This window comes from Anguilla rostrata, chromosome 1 (assembly GCF_018555375.3).
Source record: "Anguilla rostrata isolate EN2019 chromosome 1, ASM1855537v3, whole genome shotgun sequence".
Lineage (NCBI taxonomy): Eukaryota > Metazoa > Chordata > Actinopteri > Anguilliformes > Anguillidae > Anguilla > Anguilla rostrata.
Window position 1 is genome coordinate 29,886,308 of NC_057933.1, and position 25,651 is coordinate 29,911,958.

Here is a 25,651-nt window from a genome sequence, read left to right on the forward strand (position 1 = left end):
GATTCACACGTTTGGACCTCCGCCAAGCTGTTAGTTGATCATTTATTTTGAGCTACACTAGTTTTGGCATCATTAAGACCAAGGTTCAAGATCAGTTTTAAGGTGGTCCCATATTTTGTTAATCCAGCTGTGATCTATGTTTTGGATGTGCTATTCCCTTCTCAGAATACAGGTCCTATTCCATTCATGGCTTCCATTCTCTAGCCGGTGCATAGAAAAAAGCTACGGGCCTGCACTGCAGCATGAGCCTTGGTCTCATTTGACTTTTCCTGAGATGCATTTGGTTTTTGAGTTGGTTGTATACTGACCTGTGATTTCACCATGGCATTGTATCTCTCAGTGTGACAGGTGCTAGTCTTAGTGTCAGTGTTTTCTGTTTTTTCTTGCAGTTTGAACAGTGTCGCATGGTGGTGTGTTCAGTACACTCCTACAGTTTTGCAAAATGAGTCACCAATGAGACCAATTGTTTTATTTAATAATTTATTTTCGAAACCAAATTAAGCTAACTGAATATGGAAAGTGAGACTCACACAGTTTACAGATTTATTAAAATATGCAGCATTTGTGGCAGCGTAGCTGTGGTTTCTGTTTTGGTCATCAGAACACACAAATGCAAGTAAGATTCACATCACTTACAGAGTGATTGTCCCTTGGCCCAGGTGTAATACAGCTAGGGTGTAGACGTATTGTCTCAGCTACACTCTAGCCCTCATATGGACCAGAGAATGTTAAGACTTATCATAACACATCCTTTGGGTGAGGCTTAGGGAAGAGTTCTGCAGACTTATAACTTTCGATGATTACTTCTGGCTGGCAAGAGTCATGGGAATTTGGATAAAGGTGCATGTGTCTCTGTGCAAACGTGTGCATGTGCGAGTGTGTTACAGACACTTGCAAATGGCCATAGTGACTGTCCTGTTGTAACCCATTGTAGTTAACCATATCATCTATTGTATTTGCCTGAAATTTAAAAATGACACAACTGTTCTTCAGTCCTTCTGTATTTCTGTGCTCACAACACAAATGTCTCTGCATGACTTTGTAATTATTCAAACTAATCTGCCTGCAGGCGACTGTTGTCCATACAGGGTTTGATCAAATGCGGTGCCAACCTGAAGCTTGCCTAACCTGAATGATACATTGCTGCCAAGCCCTTGAGCAACTTAACCTGAACTGCATCAGAAAATATCTGGCTGTGCAGACAGAAAATGTGTAAACTGTAAAACTGAGAACTTGCTGATCCAGTAGGCCTAAATGTAAGCAGAAGTGATGGTACAAAACTTAAGCTATACCATTTATTGTATAAAATGTATTCCTCGCATGCATAGTCACTGGGTTGCTGATACATACATACCAGGGTGCTTCACAGTGTGCGACTCAAGTAGCCTACCCGCTGGTTGTATCCTTGTACTGACCCATGTATGTTGATCTGTTGCCTCTGACATATAACTCCCTTGTCTGTGAGTTTTTGAGTTGTGTGTATGGACTGGGTAAGCTGCACATTAATTGCCCTTCTTGGGATCAATACAATTGTCTGAATCTGAATCTGAATAAGCTTGTGAAGGAATGTTATGAGCTGGCATTGTGGGGTGTGATTTTTGCAGAGCCTAGAGGACCCTGTCAATGTTTATTTAGGCAATGGTCACATGTACTGTAAGTCTTACAAAAAATGACACTACCTTCTTGGCAGTCATTTTGTGTACTTTTTGTTGTTGGTTTCCTTGATGCTGGCGACAGAGCAGACTGTTGTGCCAGCAAAACTGGATTTCGAGAATGGAGTGAACTCTCTGAACGGGCGAAAAGGGTTTTGTTGTCCCCCTCTCTCTGGCATTTTTTTTCTTTTTCTAATTCCGAAGGCATGTCGTGTTTCTGTCGTTCGGGGGGGGGGGGGTTAATGAAAACAAACTCGGTTCTCACGGCCAGCTCTCCATCCATCGGAGAGAGAGCCAAGCGTGGAAATAAAAGCGGCATTCAGTGGCCGCTTGCACGTTTTTTAGGCCAGAGCCGTCCGTGTTTCCCGTCGAGGGGAAAGAGTGCGTCTCTTACGTGAGCCCCAGGGCACCGCGTACGCCGGGTTCTGTTCTCAAACCTCCTCAGACCTTTCACCCGACCCGCTCTGGAGCGGGGGTAAACGCCCCCGACCTCCATTGGGACTCCCACTCTGCCTGTGCATAGGAGCTGCTTCAGCTGGAACAGGCAGATTTTAAGCGACTGCATTTCTCCGTCTGCGCTGGAGCGATTTGGGAATCACTGTGACTGACGAAGCTCATTACACACTTACGCAGTGGCTGGGTTTTTTAGATTTCGCCCGCCGACTGCTTTATTTCGAGGACGCGCAGTGTGGTTCCCTTTTTAGCCGCCCCATAGCCTATCTGCGGTGAGGCATTTCATTGTTTAAAGGTATGGATTTTAAAACGAGGTTAAGAAATGTTGCCTTTATCAGATCCATTAGTTCGGCTGAACAGTGGACACTTAGACACTTGGCCCACGTGCACGGCTTTTATGAAAAGTGAAGCCGCGCATTGCGTTGTGCAGCAGACAACATTTATTACATTCCCATAGCTCCATCTCAGTAACATTGTGAGGAGTAGCCTACTCTGTGGTAATGGAGTCTGCTTATGGGAAGTAGTGCAGTATTGCGGCGAGGGAGCTGTTCCTGTAGCTCAGTGGTTGCAGGTTGTGAGGCACTGCAGTTGTACCCTTGAGCAACGTACTTAGTTTTTGATGTAATTTTCGTAGTAACTGAACACTCTAAGATTGCTTAGAATCGGCTAGAAGCGGTCAAATATCGGTGTTGTATCCTTGATGAGGGCAGCAATTTTTAAAACTCCACTTTAAATTCACAGCCGCTCCTGAAATGGCTGCAGACTGCGGAGCAAGGATTCTGAAAACTAACATTATCCATAAAACAACAAACTGCTAAATCTGCCATGTAAAAATAAATGATGGAACTAAGCACGTTAATTCACATGAATTTTCTAGTAATTTATTTTCCTTGAGTACTGTAAAGTGTTGAAGCAGTCCTTGTCTTTCGATTACTTGAGTTTTCATGCCCATCCCTAACATATGGACAGAAACAGTGTAGGTTAGGCCTAATAGGTAGTAGTATCCACTTAATTGCCATGGAATTGCCAAATCTTTTACCATATCGCATTCATTCAATTGTAAAGAGATTTTCCATTTGGATAAATCTTTATTGCATATTTTGCGTATTTTCATGGAATTATGTCCAATTACATCGCATAATGATCTATAAATATTCATTAAAAGTCAGCAGAAGTGGTATAGCCTAAATAAAACGACAATTGACCTAGCCTATAAAGACACAAAACCGCCATAAAATTAGAATGTCGGCGGTTTCTGTTGAAAATCGCGTCAACAGTGGACGCCTGAGTGGCACGCGCAGTCATTGGCACTCCGTTTCAGTCCTTATGCAATTAAACTGATTCTACTGAAGTTAATTTAGTGTGTCTCCGAGGTTGCACGTGAACTTGAAAGGAGTCAAAACTTAAACTTGAAGTGCAGTGTCATTCATGACCAAATTTCACCAATAAATGCTCAGATCATTTTATTGGTGGAATTTGGTCATGAATTGCACCAATGAATGCACAGATCATTTCAGATTGTTTTACGGGTGCTTTTGTGTGTGTGTGTGTGTGTATGCATCCATGTTTCTCTTATAGATGGCTTAGGCAGCTTGTAAAAACACTAAGACATGTCAATGCAGGAAAGAAGCCCTGCACACCACGTTATGCAGGAAGGCCCAGTGTTAGCCAATCTTAAGCGATTTTGGAGTTTCCTTGACTGTGCCTTTGGATTATGCAACTGTTTAGTCTGGCCAGTGCTGTTCATTGTGCAACTGCACTGAGACATGAAGTGTGTACGTGGTTCTGGAATAAGAGAAATGAGTGTCACAGCTTATAATTTATAACTTTTTTCCATTTTCAGTGAGGCTGTTCGTGTAGTTGTTCTGCAACAAACCAAAACAGGTCTTATTGCCGATTTCAGCATGCAGTACTGCGGTTGTTTTCATTTTTCCCTTTAGCTTTTTTCAGAACAGGATTGTTTCTTCTAAGCAGTGCACTGTTGAAGTTTAACTCTGTGCTCATGTTACTCCGATCATGGCCCTCGAGGGCCCAGTACTGCTGGTTTTCCACCCTCTTAATTACCTGGGAGTCAGGTGTGAGGACGTTCCGGCAAATCAGTAGCACTAATTGCAGAACGTGTGAACGATCCATCCAAAGGTAAGCACCTGAGCACTGGTTAGCACTTGTCTGCCATCCGTTAACTTAATTTGGTTCGGCTGAAAATGGGGGGACTCAACAGAAAAACAGCTGTTTCTGTAAAATGGTTAAACATATGCACTATTAAATACCCTGGAATATAATCAGTCTGTGATTCAAATTCGAGCTAATTTTAGAACGTAAAATTTGAACTCAATTTCATGCCAGTGTTGACAGCCCTACTGGGTGGTGGAATGCACCAACTCACGGGTTGGAAGGGGTAACACCAGCATGACACACAGACAGAGTCAAACTGTCCAACAGAAGGGTTATAAATGCAACACTTTGAGATATCCCATGAGCCTCTGTGCTATTGCAGGAAAGACGCATGACAGGGTGCATTGTCTGAGGGGTGTAACACTATCCATGATAGTGCTATCTATGATAGTGCTGCAGGTTAAAGAGCTGAAGCCATTAGTTTGCAATGGTGAACTCTGAGTGGGTTCTGCTGTTGTAGCCTAGAGCAAACCGAACTGTTTCAAGAAGTGCCTGACTGTACGATCGGGTAAAATGTGAAATGAAATCCAGGGGTGGGGACATATAAATCTGTTTGATATTCACATTTACATTTATATTATGGCAGTCCTGGGAAAATTTAATTGCACACACACACTAACACGCACAGACATGCACACACTCTCAGCTTAGTAACAGGTTATACCTCCTTTTTGCAGCAGTGACATATAATATAAATTTCCTGTTAGTCTCTCGCTTTGCCTGGGAGAAATCCAGGAACACCTTGTCTTGCAAAGTTAAGTTACCCTGTCTTGTGTGTAGAGCTTATATGAGGTCCTTTAAATGCATCTCCTGAGTAGATAAATAACTGGCTTACAATCAGATTGTGTTCCACAGGAAAAACAAGATCCTCAAGTGCTCTTATGTTCCTTAAAAGTATGAACAGACAATGATACTAATGCATATGTGGTAGAACATGGAGAGCTGAAGTGCAGTTTCATGTTTTAATCCATTTAGAACAATACATGTATGGGTCTTTTAAATCTGGGACAAGTATCTGCTTTGCTCATATAATTCAATTAGACCTCAGAAGTAGGGAAATAAGCTTTGATGAAATGAGTGCATTGCTCATTCATAAAATGCACTCCCAATTTTATGGCATTATTGACCATGCCGGCGGCGCTTTTTGTCTTTCACGGTGGCAGCCATACTGTAAGACCATATCCTCTCAACGCTTGTTCCCAGGCTGGGCCCTGTCAAGAGTTCATCACTGAACAACAGGAAGTGTGTCAGTTTCCTTTGATAGATTAGGCTTCCTCTGCTTGCGACCCTGCTGCGGGGAACCCTCTGTCCCGGGCCCACGTCTGCGATCGGGGCGGGGCTCGCCAGCCCCGGGACACAAGCCCCTCGCCTCTCAATTGAGGGGCTGCTGTCGGAATTGTGAATGTGCAAAATTCCCACAGATTATGCAGCTGAAAAAGCAATCGTTTTATTCGTTAGCAAGCAAGCTAGCTTCCACGCAAAGCAAAGGTGTTGACCACAAAGTAAAAAAAAAAGAAAAAAAAGTGTCCTATTTTGCATGTGTATTCGGTGTTGTTATTGGCTGATGTAGCTAAATGTCCAATGGGGAGAATTATGGATGGTGGCACTGGAACATCTGTGATGATGAAATTGGCAGGAAAAAGGAGAAAACGGTAAATAACCCAAGTTTGGGCCTTTATTTTGTGGCTGTGTGAAGTTGTATCTAAATTCTGTGTTTATACAAGGGCAGAAGGTACTGAAGGTAGGCCTAATGTTTTTAAGGGCTGAGAGTTTGTGGTCATTGTAGTTATTTCTGTGGGAAACCCTGAAAACCGCCAAACTCTTGGAAAGCTTTTTCATTAGCTCCTAGCTCATCCAGCGGTCGAGTGGAGATGAAGCGAGGAGCAGATTTTTATCCGATCGGAATCTGAAAGCGGGGGAATCCGGAGAATAAGGGCGCGTAGCCGCCTGGCGTGAAGAAACACCCGTTTGTTCTCGACCCTCAGCGACCATTAGGCTACTTCAAACAAACCCCATTTTTGTTGAGCGCAGAGCCTTTTCACAAGATTTCACAGTTTGTATGTTTTTGTTTTCATCTCCTCAGTAGGCTACAGCAACACGGCCCAGGGTTGTTATTATTAGTCCGCGTGATAAGGCATAGCAGTGTTCCGAAGTGTGCTGCTGCCAGTGCTGTGTCCTGACTGTGTGGGCTGCATCGTGGCCTGATAGCCTGCGAGTTGAGTACTTAAAAAAGAAAGGAATGTTTTTTTTTTTTTTTTTTATCTTGCTAATAAAAGTTTTTCAACATTCCTGCCGATTACTGAGCCGCATGTAGGCTAGCTGGGATGAAGTTACCATGAAAAACATGTCAAGAGTGCACCGTACCAAATGGACAGTTTCCAACCCCTCTGAATAGCCCGCAGTTGAGCTGCCATAGTTCTGCAAGGAGGCGGACTGTGTGGAAACACGACTCGGCTCATTTGGCACCGGGATTATATTCGGCAGACGCAAAATGAAAATCGTAGCGGTTCAGCGACACTCCCATCACTTGGTCAGCCAGGCGTCCCTTCACAGCTTAACATTCCCCTTCGCTGTGGCGTATTTCCATCATGGTGGATTTTTTGAAAACTCTTCCGTTGGCTAGTTGAATCCATTAGATTAATTGATGTGCGGCTTATCGAATCAGAAGTGTGGTGCGTGTAGGGTCAAGCTATAGGCTACATGGGCTATTAGAGGCAGGATTTAGCCTAAACGCTGTCTCCGATGGTATTTTAGAGGTGCCATGGCTTTTATTTTTGTCTCAGAACATCCAGTGCTGTGTCTGTGGTTTGAGTATATTGAGATCCAGACTTTTACTACCAAGCATCAAAGCTAATTTATGCTTGACAAACAGGCTTGTCAAGAAAGGGTCCTTTAAATGACTCGGATTGCAGTAGAAATTGCTTCAGGATAAAATTGCTTCACCGTCTTGTTTTGGCTGGGCCCTTAACTTCTAACAGGGCCCGAGTGGCCCCCGGCCCTTCAGATTTCCCCTTCGGTCACATGATGTCCCAATGGTGGTAGTGCAAAACTCTTTCGCATGACTAGACTCCCTGAGAGAGGCACAGCATGTGGCTTTGCACAAGGGGAGGACTTCGTGAGAAACTGGCATTGTGCATAATGTAAGCTGCACAATGTAATTGTCTATGTGTTTATGTTCAGTATGCACGCACAGTAAATATGTATAGCACAATGTGAGAAAATAGCCCACTATTTTCTATTTATATTCTCTTTTATTCTATCTATGCCTTTCTATTCTAAGAAAGACTAAGGTTTGACGGCCATTTGTATTTCTCTATTCATTGTTTTGAATCTCCAGTCTTCATGCTGGTTTGCGTCATTTATTGAAGTAAGTAGGGAGGTGATGTTCTAGACTGGCTTGAACCAGTTCAGAATACTTGAGCATATAAGAAATCATAGATTTTTTTAGGAAATCAACTTTTGATAGGGGATTACACAATGCTAGCGATGACCCATTCTTTCGTGTAGTTAATGTAGGCTAATTGACGCTATGTCTCGGGCTGATTACCATCATGTGTTAGGAACAGCCAAGTAGGCTGAGCTACCAGTGTTAACCGAGAACTTCCTGCTATTTAATATGCTTTATTTTAATAAGTGGGCCAAGATATATGGTCCTGAATTCCCCCATTTCCGAAGTAGGCCTAATGCTTTAAAAACTTAATTTGAAGTGGCATAGGCCTATTTTAATCCTGTGTTGTGTAGCTAGACGTTGATTGATAAATAATTGAATCTTTAGGTCCTCATCTTTTAAAATGGAATATTTTAAGATGTGTATGAACCCCTTTAAAAAATAAATCCTACATGTAGCATAGTAACATGGAAGACTGGTCCACGGCAGAAACATTGCCTTTGTTCTCATAGCAGGTGTGGTTAATTCAAATGTTACTTGGGCAGTTGCATCTTTAGCTATACTCTTTAGCCAGGCCAAAACCAAGACTGGTGTCAGGCTCTGAATTTTATTTGAAAGGTTGGGGTCAGGATTACGTGCTACCCATGTTTTTGCCACTTGTTGTGCCACTCGGTTTGAGCAAAGTTCATCTCAAAAACTTACCGCACACTGTTTACCACAGAAAACTTGCCACACTCTGTTTGAAATGATTTTAAGTGGGAAGGAAGACCTCTGTCATTTTGGGCCTGTAATGATCTTGAGCTGATATTTTTGGCACTTTTCATACTGAACATTTTGTTTTTCATTTCTCCGAGCAAAAGAAGCTGCTCTTTGTGAGCAATAATTGAGACGTTGGTGGAATGCGGGGATGTTCCTTTGTGGATAATTCTGTCCAGAAGAACAAGTTACATCTGTGAATTTTCCACCTTCAGTCTTCTCTCCTCAGAACGGCTAGATTCCTCCCAGTAAACGTCATCTGGCATGTCTGCTACGGGTTGAGGGGTCGAGAAACACACAGACCTTGGAGGTAGCATGTGGCCGTACACATGCACACAGACACACAAAGATGCACAGTGACACGCACTTGAAGAACATAAACACGGTGGTTGGCTCATTTGGGCTGCTGGGGGGCTCATTTGGTTGAGGTACCTCGCTGTGGTGCTTGGATGAGCTCTACACTCTGATCAAATTGGGGACTGTACAGACTGTTGTTGGTAGCTCCATAGGGCAATGCAAATTGATGATTGGCCAGAATATGCTAGGGTTCTGTTGGTTGGGGTCCATGTTTCATCGCTCTCTAGTGATCTGTAGACTACATGTCAAAGCCCCATATGAAAGGTCTTCCTCCAGCTCCACACTGTGAGCTTGGCTATAGTCTGCGGTATGAAGAGAAGCAGCTGTTTCAGTGTACAGCTTACAATTTGTAGACTGAAGCCGCCGTTTCGGTTTAGTTTAATATTTAACAAAGCTCTTATCCAGAGCGTCTTACAAAATACTGCATCTGGAGTGGGCATTCAACACTGGCAGGATCAGTGATTAACCTCCAAGTGCAATGAAAACTGTAAGTTCTTTTGACAGTAAGGAATAGATTACTGAACATATAGGCTATACCCTTAGTACGAAGAAAAAGGCAAAGCATACTTCTAACTTAATACAAAGGAAGCAATAAGAGTGCACCTTAGTATCACAATCCTAAAATCCAAGTGTAAATGCATGATGAGTGAGGGGACTTGTTTTAAATGTGTGAAATATTTCTTTAATTCTGGATGGGCGATTGTGCTGCTGATCATTAATCATGTTTTATGCATTTATCAGGCTCATTCAGCCGCTGGGAAAATCACAAAAAATGCTCCTGATTGGAAAAGGAATGCATTGGTGCAGATTATATTCAGATTTGTTTATCGCAGTTAAAATAAATCATGATTGATTGATTTCATGAAATGATACCGCAGATTTGGGTCCTTATCAAAAACCGCCCAGCTTTATGCATTGTGTATGTGTTTCTTAATTCTGCTTTTGAAAGCCTTCCATGCAATGGTTTTACCTGAGCTCAATCACTGTGGAATTTCTTTGAGAATGGAACACCTAATAGGATAGCAGATCGCAGGGGGAGTATCATACTTCCATGTGTGTCCATAGGGATGATGTCCATATTGAACTCAATTTTTCCTGACTTTTTTGGACGCTAATGTGTGTCTATAAGATATCAGAGTGCAGCTCTCTGGCTGAAAGCAAACATCTCTGGACTTTCGGGGTTACAGCTAATGCTGTGGAAGCAGTGATTTCCTGTCTACTCGACACAGTTTTGGCATCACATTCAACTTCACCGTGGTAGCAGGAATTGTTTTTGGTCTGCAGAAAAAAATTACAAATTATAGGCCATGAAGTCTGTTTACACATTTTATTCCCCTCTGTTTGGACATTAAAAATTTGTCCTGTAGCTCTCAGTGTGGAAAGGTTAAAAAGGTCTTGAAGAGTGTATGTGTGTGTGTGGGCTCAGCAAACGGTTTCTGTGGTATCCGCACACTGTCTGATTGTGTCAGAAGGGGATACTGAGAGATACAGAGATACGGCTTCGCTTCAAAGGTGTCATCTCTTGAAGTTCAGCTCTTGGTCGGGGAGGAAGCAAAACTGTATAACGCTGCCGTGGAGACTTATGAATATTTAATTCTTGTCATTTACCGCTGCCTCGACTAGAACTCCCATTTATGCCCACAGTCAATTTAGGTTTTAAATTTTAGCCGTCTGGTGACAGTTGTTACGACCCAGTCTCGATCAGACTGTAACAGGAAAAAGGAAAAGGGAAATGGGTGGAGAATGGGTAATGAGAATGATTTCTGCTGACTGAGACTGAGAGTTTAAATAGCATCCCCCCAATGGAGATTTAAAATTCCTTTAAAAAAAAAAATACACCTTCAAAAATAACAAAGGAAAAACATAGAAAAATAACAAAATAGTGTACTGATGCAAATATTAACGATCCAGCTGGGAACACTAATTGACCGGAGTCACTGTACGGCAAGCAGAGGGGGGAATCGAGGTCGAATTGAACAAATCGGAGTCACACAGAATCCAGTGGGCTGACAAACTCGAAAGGCTTAGGCAAGAATCGGAGTTGAATCAAACGAGTCACTGGTCAAACATGAAAACCAATTGGCAAAAGGACTGGGCGAGTATTAGAGTCAAACAAAATAAGGTCAAACATGCAAAATAGAGGACGTAATCACAATCCATGAGCAGAGCAAATCCATGTCTCCACTGTTGAATGGCAAGCCACGCCTTTTCGAACCGAGTAACCGGACATGTAACGGGCAATCTGATGACGAACCGGAAGAACATGGCACACATGCAGCAGAGACAAATTTAAACACAAAAACTCGTAACACAGTGAAGTAATGCGAGACAGAGCACAGTATTGAAAACCCTGGATTTTCCCACTAATGCCAGAGTGAAAAAAGTGTAAAACTGTGGGGGACTGCAGTGTGTATCTGTTTGTGTGTTTTTGCATCTGTGCCTGTGTGTGCATACATTTGTGTCATGCATATGCATGCTGGTTTTGCACATGTCTGCCTGTGTCTGTGTGTTTGCGAGTGTGTGTGTGTGTGAGTGTCCGTGTACGTGCTCGCGTGTACCTGAGAATATGTTCCATGTTGCGCTTGTGTGTGTGTGTGTGTGTATGTAGGTGTGTGTGTGTCTCTAGTCGGGCATGTCCCAGGCACGGCTGGCTGTGCCCCACAATCTCCAGGCCTGGCAAGACTCTTGGGCCTTGGTCCTAAGCACCGTGATGGCGAATGGGATTCATAAGGGCATGATACACCGGTGCGCTATGCGTGAAATTAGCCTGCAGCTACCAACCTGACCTGCCCCACGACGGGCTTAAGGCAGCCGTCACTCGTCCAGCGCCAGCGAGCGTGTCAACCTCGGCGTCCCACGGGCTAAAAAAGAGGGAGCACGGGAAATAAAGTGCCGCTAAATCCCACCGCGTTATTTATTTGGGTCAGTTGGCTGGGTCACAGCAAGCGGCCTCACACGGAGACGTGCTCGCAAAGCGGCACCTGAAAAGACCTTTTAAGTCTGACCAGACCAGGAAATTTAGTGTGCATGCACACACACACACACACACACACACTTGGACACGTAGGCTACGTGAAACAGATTTTACACAAAGTAGATTAAGAATTCTTTTTTTAAATGTAAAGATACAGACGAGAGACAAATTAAAGGATAAACCAACATGAAGTGTCTTAGTAAGATGTTGGGCCACCACAAGCCACCAGAACAGCTTCAATGCGCCTTGGCATAGATTCTGTAAGTCTCAGGAACTCTACGGGAGGGGTGGAACACCATTCTTCCCAAAGACATTCCCTCATTTGATGTTCTGATGATGGTGCTGGAGAGTGCTGTCTGAACACTCTGTTGTAAGTCGCTCTGGATAAGAGCGTCAGCTAAATGCCTATAATGTAATGTAATGTAATGAACACGTCAGTCTAAAATGTCCCCTAGGTGTTCAGTTGGGTTGAGGTTGGTGACTGTGAAGGCCATAGCATATGATTCACATCATAACTTTGTACTGATTTGCAGTGACCCGTCCCTCTAAACCATTCCAGGAAAATGCCTCTTGCAGCACAGCAGAGCCACCAGACCCCCTCACTGTAGGGGTCAATCATTCAGGCCTGTACCATTCTCTTGGTGTACGTCACACATGCACTCTCCCATTGTTGAGAAAATGGTGAAGGATAACTCCTCTGACCAAAACACTTTTTCCTTATCTCTGTCAACCAGTGCCTTTTTTTTTGTACCACAGAACTCTCAAATGGGAATTTGTCTTTGTAATGAGGGGTTTATGTGCTGCAAACCTACTATAAAATCCCTCAGTATTCGACGGACTGTTCTTGCAGACACAGTCTGATCCTGTCCTGCGTTGACATTCTCAGTCACCTGAGGAAGAGTTGCTCTTCTGTTTTTTTTCTTACATATTTCACTAATACACGAGCATGAATGTGTATTTTCGACCTCAATTTCCAACCCAGTTTACTGATGTTATTCCCATAGATCTAAATGCAGATGTCACTTTAGTCACTGTTCCTATGGAAACACTAGCCAGCTGAGCAGTCTTTGTGACTGAAGTTCCTGCCATCCGTACCCCACTAATGAACCCAAAGTCTCTTGGATTTTTTCTTCTTGTCATCTTGATCCAAAATTGAGGTCAGTTCGGCCTGCTCAGTGTTTTTATACTTGCCACAGAGCCTGATAGGATTTTAATTGCTTAATTGTAGGCTATTTGATGAAAAACACACTTTAAATGTAAAAAAAAAAAAAAAAAAAGCCAAGTTACTCACACAAACAAAGCACTGTCTACAAGTCATTAATTCAAATCTAGGCCTACTATTAGAAGTATTGATATCATAATTGCGCCAGGTTACATGAAACAATATTGGCAATCTTTGCTAACACAAATTAAACAAGCTCTATTCCAAAGCAATGCTACACAATGTTTCCTGCATTGTTTCAGGTAAGTTGGCCCTGTAATTTGTCACCAGCCGGTAATGTATAAAATGTGCAATAGTAACGTGTGTGTTTTTAGCACACAAAAAAATGTAACAATATAGAAAAAAGCTTTAGGAAATCAAGTAATCTTGATTTATTTTATTAATTTGGCCTGCTTTGAGAGTTTTCTCATAGAACAATGGCCTAATATTTCCAAACTCGACAGTGGTACTGGTTCTGGTTAACTTTGAATGCGGGTCTGCCTTCTGAAATCCTGTGGCAAACGGTGTTTCGCCGTGCTAAGAACCCGCGGTTTCCACGGTGCTGAGGAAAATTGGATTAATTGGCTGGGCCTTTCGGGGGCGAACATCCAGATGTGACCTTCAGAGTGCCGCAGCCAATTAAAGGCAGGTGGGCACCGCTGGGCGCGCTCTCCACCTGCGGCCAGACGCCAGCCGGCTGGCATTGTGAGGGAGCCACCCGCCACGCTTCAGAGCGCCCGTCAAGCGCGCCATGCTGACAGCAGACACACTGTCTGAATCCATCAGGGTTGCCGTGCGGCACCACGGATAAGCAGGGCTTCCGGTTTTATTATGCGTTTATTATGTAGCCTATTTTTTGTAACATTTTTTTTTTTTTTTTTTCGGGGTGCCCCAGTTCATATTTTATTGGTGCTTCCTTTTATAAGCTTGTATGATTTTAAATTAAAAACTACTAACTGCAGTAATACTAGAGTGCTATTTTAGGATATGTTTGCTTTGTTCACCGTGACGTTACACACGCTCTAACCAACTTGACACAATACATATTCCATTGGGGAAGTTCAGCATTGTAGGATGCATTTGTTAGCATATAATGGAGTTTTGGTACTGAGGAGCACTGGCTAAGTTTTAAGGTTAAGCCTATAATGTTTTTTTTTTTAATGAGGGTGGCAGGAGGTGTATTTATTGGACCTTTTCAGGTTCATCTGAATTTCAGGGAGCCTTTAGATATGGACCTGGCTCAGCAAAAAGAAGGTTGTTGGTTCATTACCTGGTGGGACACTGCCATGATCTGTCCTGAGCAAGGATTTTCACCTGGATGTCTTCGGTGAAGTGCTTGTAGCCTACATTTTAAGCTATGGAAGTCATCCTCTATATTGTGCTCTCCGTATACAAAAAAGAATGGCCCCTTTGTGAGAGCGGGATGTTGCATATTTTTATGAAAGCAGTAAGAATTGTATATATGTTGAGGATGAACAATACATTTTTGATAAAATGCATAGTTTTCTGAAAAAACGTTTTAAGTCCAGTGGTGTGCCAATTTGATGATTTAGCTGAACTGCAGAACGGCAGTAAGGACAAAGACCTTAAATGTCGTTTGACTGTGATTGGAACAGAGTATCGAATGGAAAGGGTAGCTATGTCCTGCTGTCTGCTCAGGTTACACCAGACATGAATCTCAAATTCCTGATTGTCACTGCTTGTTTGGAATATGAAACCTCACTCTGATATGTTCATCTTATAATAGAGAGCTCTGGGATTTGTAGTTTTTTTTTTTTCCTCTGTTTTTCCTTATCTGAAAAACGACTTGTGTTTTCACTCCAATCCTTCATAAAATCTTGAGAGAAACAGTATTCCTCAGCCCTGGTACCAGCGACAGAGCTATACAGATGACACTATATTAACATGGTTGGGATGAATCCCACGCTGTGTCAATAGTCAGCCCATCCAGATAGTGTAGGGATCTACTGATCTGCACAGGTAACGCCAAAGCCTTGCATCTAGGCTTTTTTTTTACTGAACATAACCAGGTGCCGTCATGGAAAAATAAACACTCCGCCATTGTGGCCTGCTCGTACGGGAGAAGGTTTCAGTGGGGAAGGAGGGAACCGTAAGATGGCAGCCAGCTGTGAGTCACCATTCTCACAGTTCTCATTTGCGCCCTCGCCAGAACAAGTGGTGCAGTGTGTGTGGGAAAAAAAAACCCTTTGTTCCTCTCCTCTGGGGACAAAAGTGGCTTGTTGGAGGCATTTTGGCTTTCCAGGTTTTTCCTCTGAAAATACCTTTTTTTAAAGCATTTTTAACCCCCACCACCCCCACCCGTACTTACTGCTGTACCGATCTCCGCCGATTTTGATACTTCAAATGTATAAGCAATGTATGCCTACAGTTAGGGGTGTGACTTCCGAATGTTCAATCCATAAACGTTGACAAAGATTTTAAAAGTTTCGGAAAATCTCTGAATGATAAAACCCTTTTTTTTTAAACATCAACGCTATTTTTTAACAATTTGCTTTTACGGTGTCCTGTTCTCACTGTGATTGTCATTGACATGTGTTTACTAGTTTATTTGTGTATTTGTGCTGGCCTGGTGTAGGTTGTGACAACTGAGGACATGGTAAATATGTTTGTTGAGCAGCTGTCGAATGATTGCCTACGCGTCGGCTTGCGTGTGTGGCACATATCAAGCTGAATGGAACGGAAGAGAAAATGTGCCATTTGGTCTTATTCAGCTGTTGTCCTTTTTTTTAAATAATAAAACAGGTCTGCAGTGTTCAAGTTATCAGTGCATGGCAAGGGGTTCCCAAACATTGTCATCCGGTCTGTAAAATAGATTTCCTCCTCACATGTACCAGTGTTTATTTTCCTCCATGGGGGTTGCTCTCCCTCGTTTTCCACCAGACAATTAGCCTATTACTTTTGATATTTGCCATTTCCAGAAAGAAATTGGAAGTGCACACTCATCTCAGAGTGACTTTTTGGTCGCGCATCATTATTACAGGTGAATTTGATTTTATTCACTGTTAATGAATTGAACATCCAAAGAGAAGCGTGGCACAGGTCCAAATCTTATCTCGCACCAGTGCCTCTGTACTCGAAAGTAAACCGCATTTTTTTTTTTAAATGTAGATGAAAGAAAGCATGTTTGTCGCACTGCATAATTTTGTCAATGTCATATGTTAACTTTGTGACACTGAGCTAATATACTCCCCTGGAAAGATGCAGAATCATGTGTGGCTGAGTGATGAGCCATGTAGCGGCCAGGCTATCAGCGACCGATCTCATCTCAGCGAACCTCAAGGAGCGCTTTCACTTAGAGAAGGCGCAACACGACCAGTCGCAAATGTTACCAGCTGTGTTCCTGTTCTTATTGAAGGAAAGCTTTCTTTACTTTTTCTTTCACCTAAATATACAAATATTCATTTAATATTTTGTTTTTATGCCTACGCGACGGCACAGCCGTGGCCGGAGGCATTATGTTTTCTGGTTGTCCGTCTGCCCGCCCCTCCCGTTTCTCGTGAACGCGATATCTCAGGAACGCCTTGAGGGAATTTCTTCAAATTTGGCACAAATGTCCACTTGGACTCAAGGATGAACTGATTAGATTTTGGTGGTCAAATGTCAAGGTCACTGTGACCTCACAAAACACGTTTTTGCCTTGAGGGAATACAAAGCATGTTTTTGCCTTGAGGGAATTTCTTCACATTTGGCACAAACATCCAATTGAACTCAAGGATGAACTGATTAGATTTTGGTGGTCAAAGGTCAAAGGTCAAGTTCACTGTAACCTCACGTTCGTCCCATTCTCTCATGAACGCGCTCACAAAACACGTTTTTGTCTTGGTTGGCAGAGGCATACAACTGCGAGGCGGTATTTCTATTTTGTTTTGTAGAATATATAGGCTACCTTTTAAAAGGTTCAGTGAACTCAACATCTCATTACTGTTGTATCCCCTCACTGCACCTGATGTTGTCCCCTCTGTACTACTCATCATGTGGCCCAGGTAAAATCTCCAGATTGTTCCATTAGTTAAATTATTGCAGTTACTGAGTTTTTCAGGGCCATCAAATTTTGCCGTGGTTAAGGGTGGTTACTTCAAATCTGCTTGCATTGTTAAAAAGCCTATTAGAGTTAGAGAAATTTTTCTTAAACTGTACTACTAATCATAATTAATTAGGCTAAGGGGCTGCTGGGTGGCTCATTGGTGTATGGCACCATGAATGAAGTTTTGAATGAAATCCAAACTATACTAATGATGACTGCCCGGTAGCTCCATTGGGCAGTGCACAATTTGTGATCGCGTCGCCCAGGATACGGGAGGGTTCAGTTGACCCTTGCTGTTGGATCCGGCGCCAGTGTACTGCCTGTTAAAGCTGCATACGAAAGGGCTTCCTCTGACTCTACTCAATTCAAGCGTAGCTGTCTTTGGCGTGTAAAAGATGCAGCTGGTGCCACTGCGTGCTTCGGCAGAGAGCCGTGGATATCTACACTCCCAAATCAGCAGTGGGGTTTGCGCATGAACACGTCTGTGGTTTCACACAAATTAGGGCGGGAACTGGACATGCTCAGCCTCAGGTTGTGGGCCAGATTTATTTTATTTTAATTGTCCTTTTCTAATGGGGAAATGTGCAAAGTCATGCATTAATTCAAATATAATGATAGTATTAAAATACCTATTTTCCTTTGGTAATGACTGCCTTATTTTTTACATTATTCCTGATGATTGTGTGTGACCTTCTTTTCACAGTTTTCTTGACCTTTGAAGGCGAAGGCGTCGGCCCGAAGACTTTCGCTTCTCTTACATCAGATGCCGGCGGACTGAATTGCTTCTGAGAATCCGAGAACAAAGCCTTCGGCAGCCGAGGTGACCCATTTTCTTTTTCTGTTGTGTCACTTTCGCTCGTATTTTCAAAGTCGCCTGCTTTCAAAAAGGGCAGGTCCCCAGAGCGCTGTTTGAAATTTCCAGTTCGACATCCGTTTTAAGACTGTAAACCTGTATCCACCTTAAAAGCCTCTTGCCATCCTGTTGAGAGAATTTTCTTTTGGTGAACTCCCCAACGTGAGCTCCAGCAGCAGTAGGCTCCTGTGCCTCAGTAGCGCTGGCAAGGGTGCATGTTCAAATTTAATATTAGCCCCAGATAGATTATAAATAGAGTTTGTGTCGTTGCTCTGATGTGACGCGATGCAGCCGCACAAAAAAACTGCTCAGCAGCCGTTAAAACGAAAGCCACGGCTATGCGGCGGCGTCCTTCTCGACCGACCCCAGCCCTCAGAATATAGAAAAAAATCGTTGACGGGAGTTCTAGGAAGGCCGTGTATTACTACGCTCATACGAGCGTGCTAATTTAAGAACAGCGGGCCACACAGGATACGAGAGCGCCCGGACGTCTCGGATGAACGCGGAGGTCCAGACCAGACACCGGCGAGATGGAGTGCTCGCTCGCAGAGGCCGGCTGCTCCAGGTGACTCACTTCTTGCGCATATTTCCCCCCCCCCGGCAGGCTGAGCTTGACCCACTTCTGCTGATGGGTGCTAAATAATGCAGCGGCGTTACGGGGGGCTTCCCTTCCCTTCCCGGTCTCCTCAAACGTGGGACTCTGCCCCACTTTTCCGTGCAGGCCATCTGCTTGTAAACGTTACATTTTAACCGGCGTCGCCCCGATACTTGCGATTTTTATCCCTTCGCAATAAGGGTCTTTGTCCTCGGCAGAATCCCTCGCAGATTTTCCAGCCTTTCCCCCCGACTCCCTTCTAACGTTCCGCGCTTACTGTCAGCTTTGTATTTTATATTTGTGAATTTTTTTTTCTTTCTGGTAAATCCCCTCAGGCTGGCAACCCTGATGACATATGTTAAACAACATTCCATTCTGGCACAGAGCATGCACTGATACGTATATTAAATACATTTAAATACAAGGCCGACTTTAATGTAATCAGAGTTTTACCTGTCAATGGTTATTTCCCACTGGCAGTGCACAATCACATAGGCTGTGTTGTCTGCCTAGCATCTAACCCAGTGGTTTAGGCCTGGAGTTTTCAGTGTCTTTAAATATAGAACAACCTCAAATTTTACCCACTTCATTGTTTAACAAGGTTAAATTCTGGAGTCTTTTAATATTATTTAAATTTAGTATATGTGTTCTGCTTGCAAGGAATGATTTAAAACGTTTTAAGAGAAGTTCCTGGCTTTAGAACCTCCTGGCTTTACAATAACTGGCAGGTTTAATTTTATTTTTGTTTGGAACCGTTTCCGATTGTGCACAGTGCTTTATCAGAATCGAAAACAAAAAGAAATAATTCACTCTGTGGCATTAAAATTAACTTAAGTTTAAGTTAGTTGGACTAAACTGGTGAAAAGAGTGGTTGTGACATATGACGTCTTGTCTAGACAAAAGACTGTGAAACTGGCCAGTGCATGATGGCAGATTACAAAGTCACAATATAGGCTAAGTGTTCAGCTGATGGAATTACCTTAAAATGGCGTGAACTAAACACCAATCTTCCTTAGTACCATGGAAGCCCCACAGAGAATTCCACTGCTATCTGGCACCTTTTAGAGGAGCTGCCCAGTGGGCTAAATCCAACCGCTGTCCTTATTGTACTGCTAAGTTGGCTACGACCCACAGTTTTAAGCTCTCTGTACACACTGCTTTGGAGTTAGTTGAAGTTTGTTTTCCTGCTGTAGATCACAAACCAGCTATTGTAAAGTCACAGGTCGCCAGTAAAGCATCTAAAATATTCTACATATTCAGAACTGTCTGGGCCAATCAAAAACACACTTACATTTCAATAATATAGAAAAATTTTGGAAATTAAAACCTCAGATAGTGATATTTTGCTTTTATGGGTTTGGATTTAAAATCCAGCCTGGCACCATTCTCGTACAGGGGGGTGTTTGCGTTGGGTTTTGACTGTCAGATGAGTCATCGATTCGTTTTATATTGATGCAGTTCCAGTCCCCGTGGAGAGGATAAGCCACGTCCCTCAAAGCGGCACCGGCCACCATTTTGATGTGTGACCGGGGTGGATGTTCCACGGTCGCTGTGGAGTTGGCAAAACAAAACAAGACAAAACAAATCTTATTTGAGGACTGCGCCAAGCCAAGAGCACATCAATCTGAATTTTGTGCTTGGGTTCCCACCGTCAGTTTGACTGCAAATGAGTGAATCATTTTATCCGTGCTGACACAGAGAGCAAGAACATAAACCTGTGAGGCGGAGTGAGAAAACTAAGGGAGGGAAGGAGGGGGACATAAAGTAATAGAGGTAGAGAGTGGGAGGGGAAGAGCGAGATTGAGAGAGAGAGAGAGAGAGAGAGAGAGAGAGAGAGGGAAGTAGAGAGAGACAGGTAGAAAGATATGAAAGTCCTCTGTGACCATGTTTGTATTGTTCAGTTGTGTAACAGCTCATACCTGGCAATGGCTCCTTAATCGGAAGGGTTCATCCCTCTCTCTGGCCAGAAAGGGATGTGGGCAAGACCACTGATGCAACAGGTGATTGTTTGAACATGTTTCAAATGGTCATTAATTGACTATAGTAGATAGGTGGAATGTTTCTAGAACATAAAATATAATATTTTTTCTGTGTAGGAAACCTCAGCATTTTGTTTTTGGATTTTGTGTTTTTATCCCTTTATCAGTGTTTCATAGTGGCCTGCTTTTTGTAGCATTTATACCCCTCACAATGAAACTGAGTGTCTTTCCAGAGGTTTGTGCTATTCTCTAATGTGCCTCACATACTGTAGTGTAAACGTTCATAGGTGACTCAGTCATGTGTTATGTTTGATGCATTGATTTACTGTGAAACTAAAATATTGCCAACATTTTTCTGATCGTAATGTTATTCAAGATTCAAGAGGAGGGCACAAGGCTTATTGTTCATAATGTAGGGTATTAATATCTCCATGGCCTTTGATTGTCACTTAGGGCATGGAAAATCCTCATTAAAATTTACTGTGTGCTGATATGTGCTAGGTGAATGAAAATTTCCCTTGGAGTGATCACAAATAGTAACATTTGTAAAATGTTCTCCCATCCCCATGTGATGCAAAAGGTTTCATACTGTACAGTACCGAAAAAATGAAATAGTGAATATATATTACATGAATACATTTTAGGTATGTGTACCACAGTGTATCACAGGTTTCGTTGTATTATTTTTTCCAAGTAATGTTTCATTTTAAACCATCATAAGGGGGGCTAATTTATATGCTTCATAATGGACAAAAAGTATTTTATTCATTTTTGGAGCGGTTTTGGACAGGATTTTGGATCCATAGAGAGTACATATGAACTGGAGAGTAGGAGGGGCCAGGCGGTGAAGCCTAGGAAGTAACATGAAACAGTCTTTACTGCGCATGTTGAGGGCAAAAGAGCTTGCTGCCCGTTGAATTCAATGTGGAAAACAAAGGTGATTTGACTACCAAAGAAAATGTCATCGGCCCAAGTGCAGCAGTTTGTGAAACAATAGCCGCGTTTCCACCAAAATTACCCGGAACTTTCAGTCCCAGGAACTACTTTACCAGGAACTAAAAGGTTCCTTCAGCCAATGGTTGTCTGCGTTTCCACCGGGGTCTAAAGTACCGCGAAGATTAGGCAAATTAGCCCACTGACGTTGTCTTCGGTCCATCTGTCATATGATTTCTTCTGTAACCCCATACTACCACCGAAGTAGCCTACATTATTTTCTAATAACCGGGACAGCCCGGAGGGGTTTATTCCACTTATATACAACGGGTTACCAACAATGACTATATATGGTTACTTTTGTATTTATTGATTTTCATATATCCTCTCAAACACATTCATTAACAGCAGAAAACATGCACACGTTGTAAACAATTTGCTGTTTTATTACTTTCTCGTCGTCAATTCCATATAGGCTAATCGCAAAATGACAAGAATAGAACGAAAACTCGGACTTGCGTGAAAATGTAAATTAGTAGTGGTACAGCCACCGTTTGCTTTCCTTCGAAGTTACTGCTAGCCGAGCAGCGAAGTGTGCCCTCCAGATGCGAACCATGCACCATAAATGAGTCCATAGTCTCCCTGGTCTTTTCGTGGAATTGAAAAATGGCAGTAAAATTGAGTAAAATTACGGCAGTCTGAAAAAGCTAAAGGGAAGATTACTAGAATTAACCTGTTATTTTACCCGGATAAAAAGTGCGGAAGGTGATTTCCAGTTTGCTTGTACTGTATCACCAATGTTAATTATGCAGAACTACTGCATACCTCACATAACTGTATCAAACGTTTTGAGTCAATTACAACGGGCTAACAAAGAAAATCCGGAAGAAAATATTCAGCAACCGAATTAATCCGTTTGAATGTTTTGGTAGCCTACGTAATATGCTGTCCCAGCACGAATGCTTAGCATTTTATAAAACGAATACTAAAGCAAGAAAAGAACAGAAGAGCACACGTTATAATTCCAAGACGTTGACAGGCTATAACCAAAAGTAGGCAACTGCGCCGCATAACATACAAGTTTGATTTGAAGTTATTATGAAAATAAATTGGTTTGCCGCTGCATATTTTCAAACATGGCGGGTAATGGCGGAAAATAAATACAACACAAATGCCACGAGTACTCGACCAATCAGAAATGTTCAGCGCTGCAAGCTCCACCCAAAAGGTTCCTGTACTTTCGGAAAGTAGTACCCCCCGAGCAGGAACGTTTTGGGGGGTAATACAAAGCCCCCAGAACTAAATTTAGACCCTAGTTCCTGCGGTGGAAACGCACTGAGTTCCTCAAAAGGTTCCTAGTTCCGGGGTATAGTTCCTGCGGTGGAAACGCGGCTAATGGTTGTTTTGGTCCAGAAGTCGTGGGAAAATACTTTCCTAAAAACTTTTACTAAAAATTTTCATATCTTATTACATTTTACATATTTTTGCGATCTGCTTTTCCTATGAAACGTAACTGTCCTTAACTGAGTTTCAGAACACCATCGGGGACATTTTAATTGCCTTCAGAAGTTTAATATTCCCCATTCACTTTACTGAAAACTCCAATGTTTTGCCCTCAACATGTGCAGTACAGGCTTACTTCTGGGACTTCACAAGTTTAGGCTAGCTGATGGCGTGCATTCCTGTCTAGTTAAAAATGCATGTCTATGTTTGGACACCTAGATATCTAAGACCCTGTACTGATGAAAAGATGGTCATTCTCAATGATGCAGAAGTGAGTTTCATTAGTCAAAACAGCTTGTAGTGAAATACATGATTGTTATGTTTTACAGCAATGCACAATTTAGACATTTTGGATAGATTTGGAGACCCTAAGGGACACCAAGGTACGCTGTTTACATTTTGCTGCATAGATTTTTAGAAGTTTCGCACATCACCCTCAGATTTTGCACACTTGTGGTCAAGGGGTATGATCCAGGACCTATATAGTTTTACCTGATCTCAGTATTTCATTTTAATATAAAAGAGAACGACATCACTCTTGCATTGTCACCAGGATAATTGTATTTATGGCACTTTATTTCTACCTAAATTTTGAATATAAACTAATATAAGTGGTACACGTGTCTTTATTTAAAGCATTTAACAAGTCTCTGTGATGCTCACATCTGTTATAAAACCTTGAGTGGAACACTACTTAAATGGGCGAGGATTGGCCAGATTTGGCATCGAAGGTGTTGAGAAAGTGTGTGTTTATGTGTATTTGTGTGCGTGCGCTTTGTCACCTCCTATTTACAGTCTTTTGGACATGCGGAGTGGTTACGCAACAGAAAACCGGGCTGACCCTGACCTGGCTGCTACTCTGGCAACCCTTCAAGGCCTCGGGCCAAAACTTCCTCTCGGCTGCCCACTGCGAGCCAGTCCAATCCAGTTAGAATGTCACCAACTGGCAGATCCCTCTCTGCGTTCGAACCAGCCCGTAACCTCGCTTTAACCGGCTTTTAAACGGACCGAACGCAAACTGTTCAGCTGTGGTCCCTGATTTTTTTTTTTAGGCAGTTGATGATTCTGGACCTGACTGAAACTGCTGTTGCATCAAAAGTGTTATTTCCACCCCTGTGCCGTATGCTTCCCCTTCCCTTTCATCATCCAGTTTGGCAACCCTTTCTGTGTGCACTCTGAAGCAGCCCTCTGCAGCCCTCTTCCCTGAGAACACTCTTTCCGTTCGCCCTGGCGACCCTGTTGCCTAGCAGCCTCGGTGAGACTACTGACAGCGACACAGGCAGCGCAGAGGCACTTCCTGTAAACACTCCAGACTTAAGCTACCCAGGGCTCTCGCTCTCGCTTTCTCTCTCCAGGGGTGGAGGGGGGGGGGGAGGGGGGGGAAATAGACGTCGAAGAGCCGCGCTGAAGCAGCCGAAAATAAACAGCTACACACGCACACGCACTTCAGCGGGCGGAGTTGGTGTGACAGAACATTTTATTTCCCCCGTGCAAAAAGGTCACCCTTCTCAAAATGCATTTTATTTTTTTCGTTCCTGAGAGCTATGAATCGATTCATTTTGAGGAAAGTCGATTCTCCACCCAACTCCGTCCAAGCCTACTAAAGAACACTGCTGAAAATAGCCCAGTTCGGAAATCCGTTAGCACATCAGTAGAGGTGCGGACCTAGCTATTAAACTGCTTTTTGTCGACTCGTTACCTTTAAATTGAAGACGAGACCGCCATGTGCTTAATTATGCAGCGCTAAATGCAGTCATGTAGGTTTTCATTTCGTTCAAGTTGAATGAGCAGCTGGTGTTTACCTTATTTTGCTGCCCCCTGTTGGAGACAACAGAACCCTCCCCACAGGCCGAAGTATAAATGCCGTGCGATGCTTTCACTGTCACGACACTTGTCGAAATGGCCGTGCGACGAAATGTAAATCAGGCCGAAGAAACATGAAATAAGATACATTAAATGACATTTTATGTTGATATTATTCTTACTTTCTCTACCTGATGTAGCAGTGTCACTGATAGTACAACTCTCTCTCTCTTTGAAGATCTTCTCTTGCAAAGCATACTGGGATGTTTAAACGCTTTTTTTTTTTGTGACAGGTGCGGCGTCTCTTCTTGTGCGTTGCGGGAGGACGGTGTGCACGATGACCACCGCCCGGTACCGTCCCACCTGCGACCTGGCCCTGGACCCCCTCGTGTCTTGCAAACTGTGCCTCGGCGAGTTCCCGCTGGAGCAAATGACCACCATCTCGCAGTGCCAATGTGTCTTCTGCACGCTGGTAAGCGCGGCGGCGCTAGCGCCCGCGACCCCGTTTCGCCGCTAACCGCCCTCGGGAAATGCGCGGTTAGCGGTAATTTACCGGTGTGGGCCTACCGGTCTGCTCTGGGCCTTGGGGTCTGTGCAGGATTGTTTTTGTCTGATTCTGATTAGGCTAATGTGATTTCAGTGCTAGTTTTTGTACTTGGCAGGATTGTTTTGTTTATTTGCTGAACAGGTTACCCTACAGGGTTGGAGTCCTGATCTATGTGGTCACTTCTGGCACTATGATCTTTACTTCACTCTAGTGTGTGTTTTTCTGCACCTCTGCACCTTGAACTGGTTGCCTTGTTGTACGTGGCTCTGGATAAGAGCGTCTGCTAAATGCCTGTAATGTAATGTAATGTGCTCTGGTGGGCCTGGAAAATGCCTTTCAGCCAGCTGCTGAAAACACGTGGAGCTTCAGGTGATTCAATCCCACTGTTCCCAATCAGTGAGCCTCCAGCCCCCACTTAATGAGTGAACACATTTTCT

At 43.2% G+C, this 25,651-nt stretch overlaps 1 protein-coding gene across 2 annotated transcripts in view; it reads left to right on the top strand.

Moving 5' to 3' along the window:
- The window catches only part of rnf144aa (ring finger protein 144aa), a 40,336-nt gene that overhangs the window by 1,741 nt on the left and 12,944 nt on the right, over window positions 1-25,651 (top strand). For both annotated transcript variants that reach the window (XR_010329726.1, XM_064333869.1), the window contains exons 2-3: window positions 17,705-17,821; window positions 24,961-25,139. Coding sequence is in view for 1 of the 2 variants with exons in the window: in XM_064333869.1 (XP_064189939.1) it covers window positions 25,005-25,139 (135 nt within the window). In the remaining variant the exon portion in view is untranslated. The remainder of the gene's footprint in view (window positions 1-17,704; window positions 17,822-24,960; window positions 25,140-25,651) is intronic.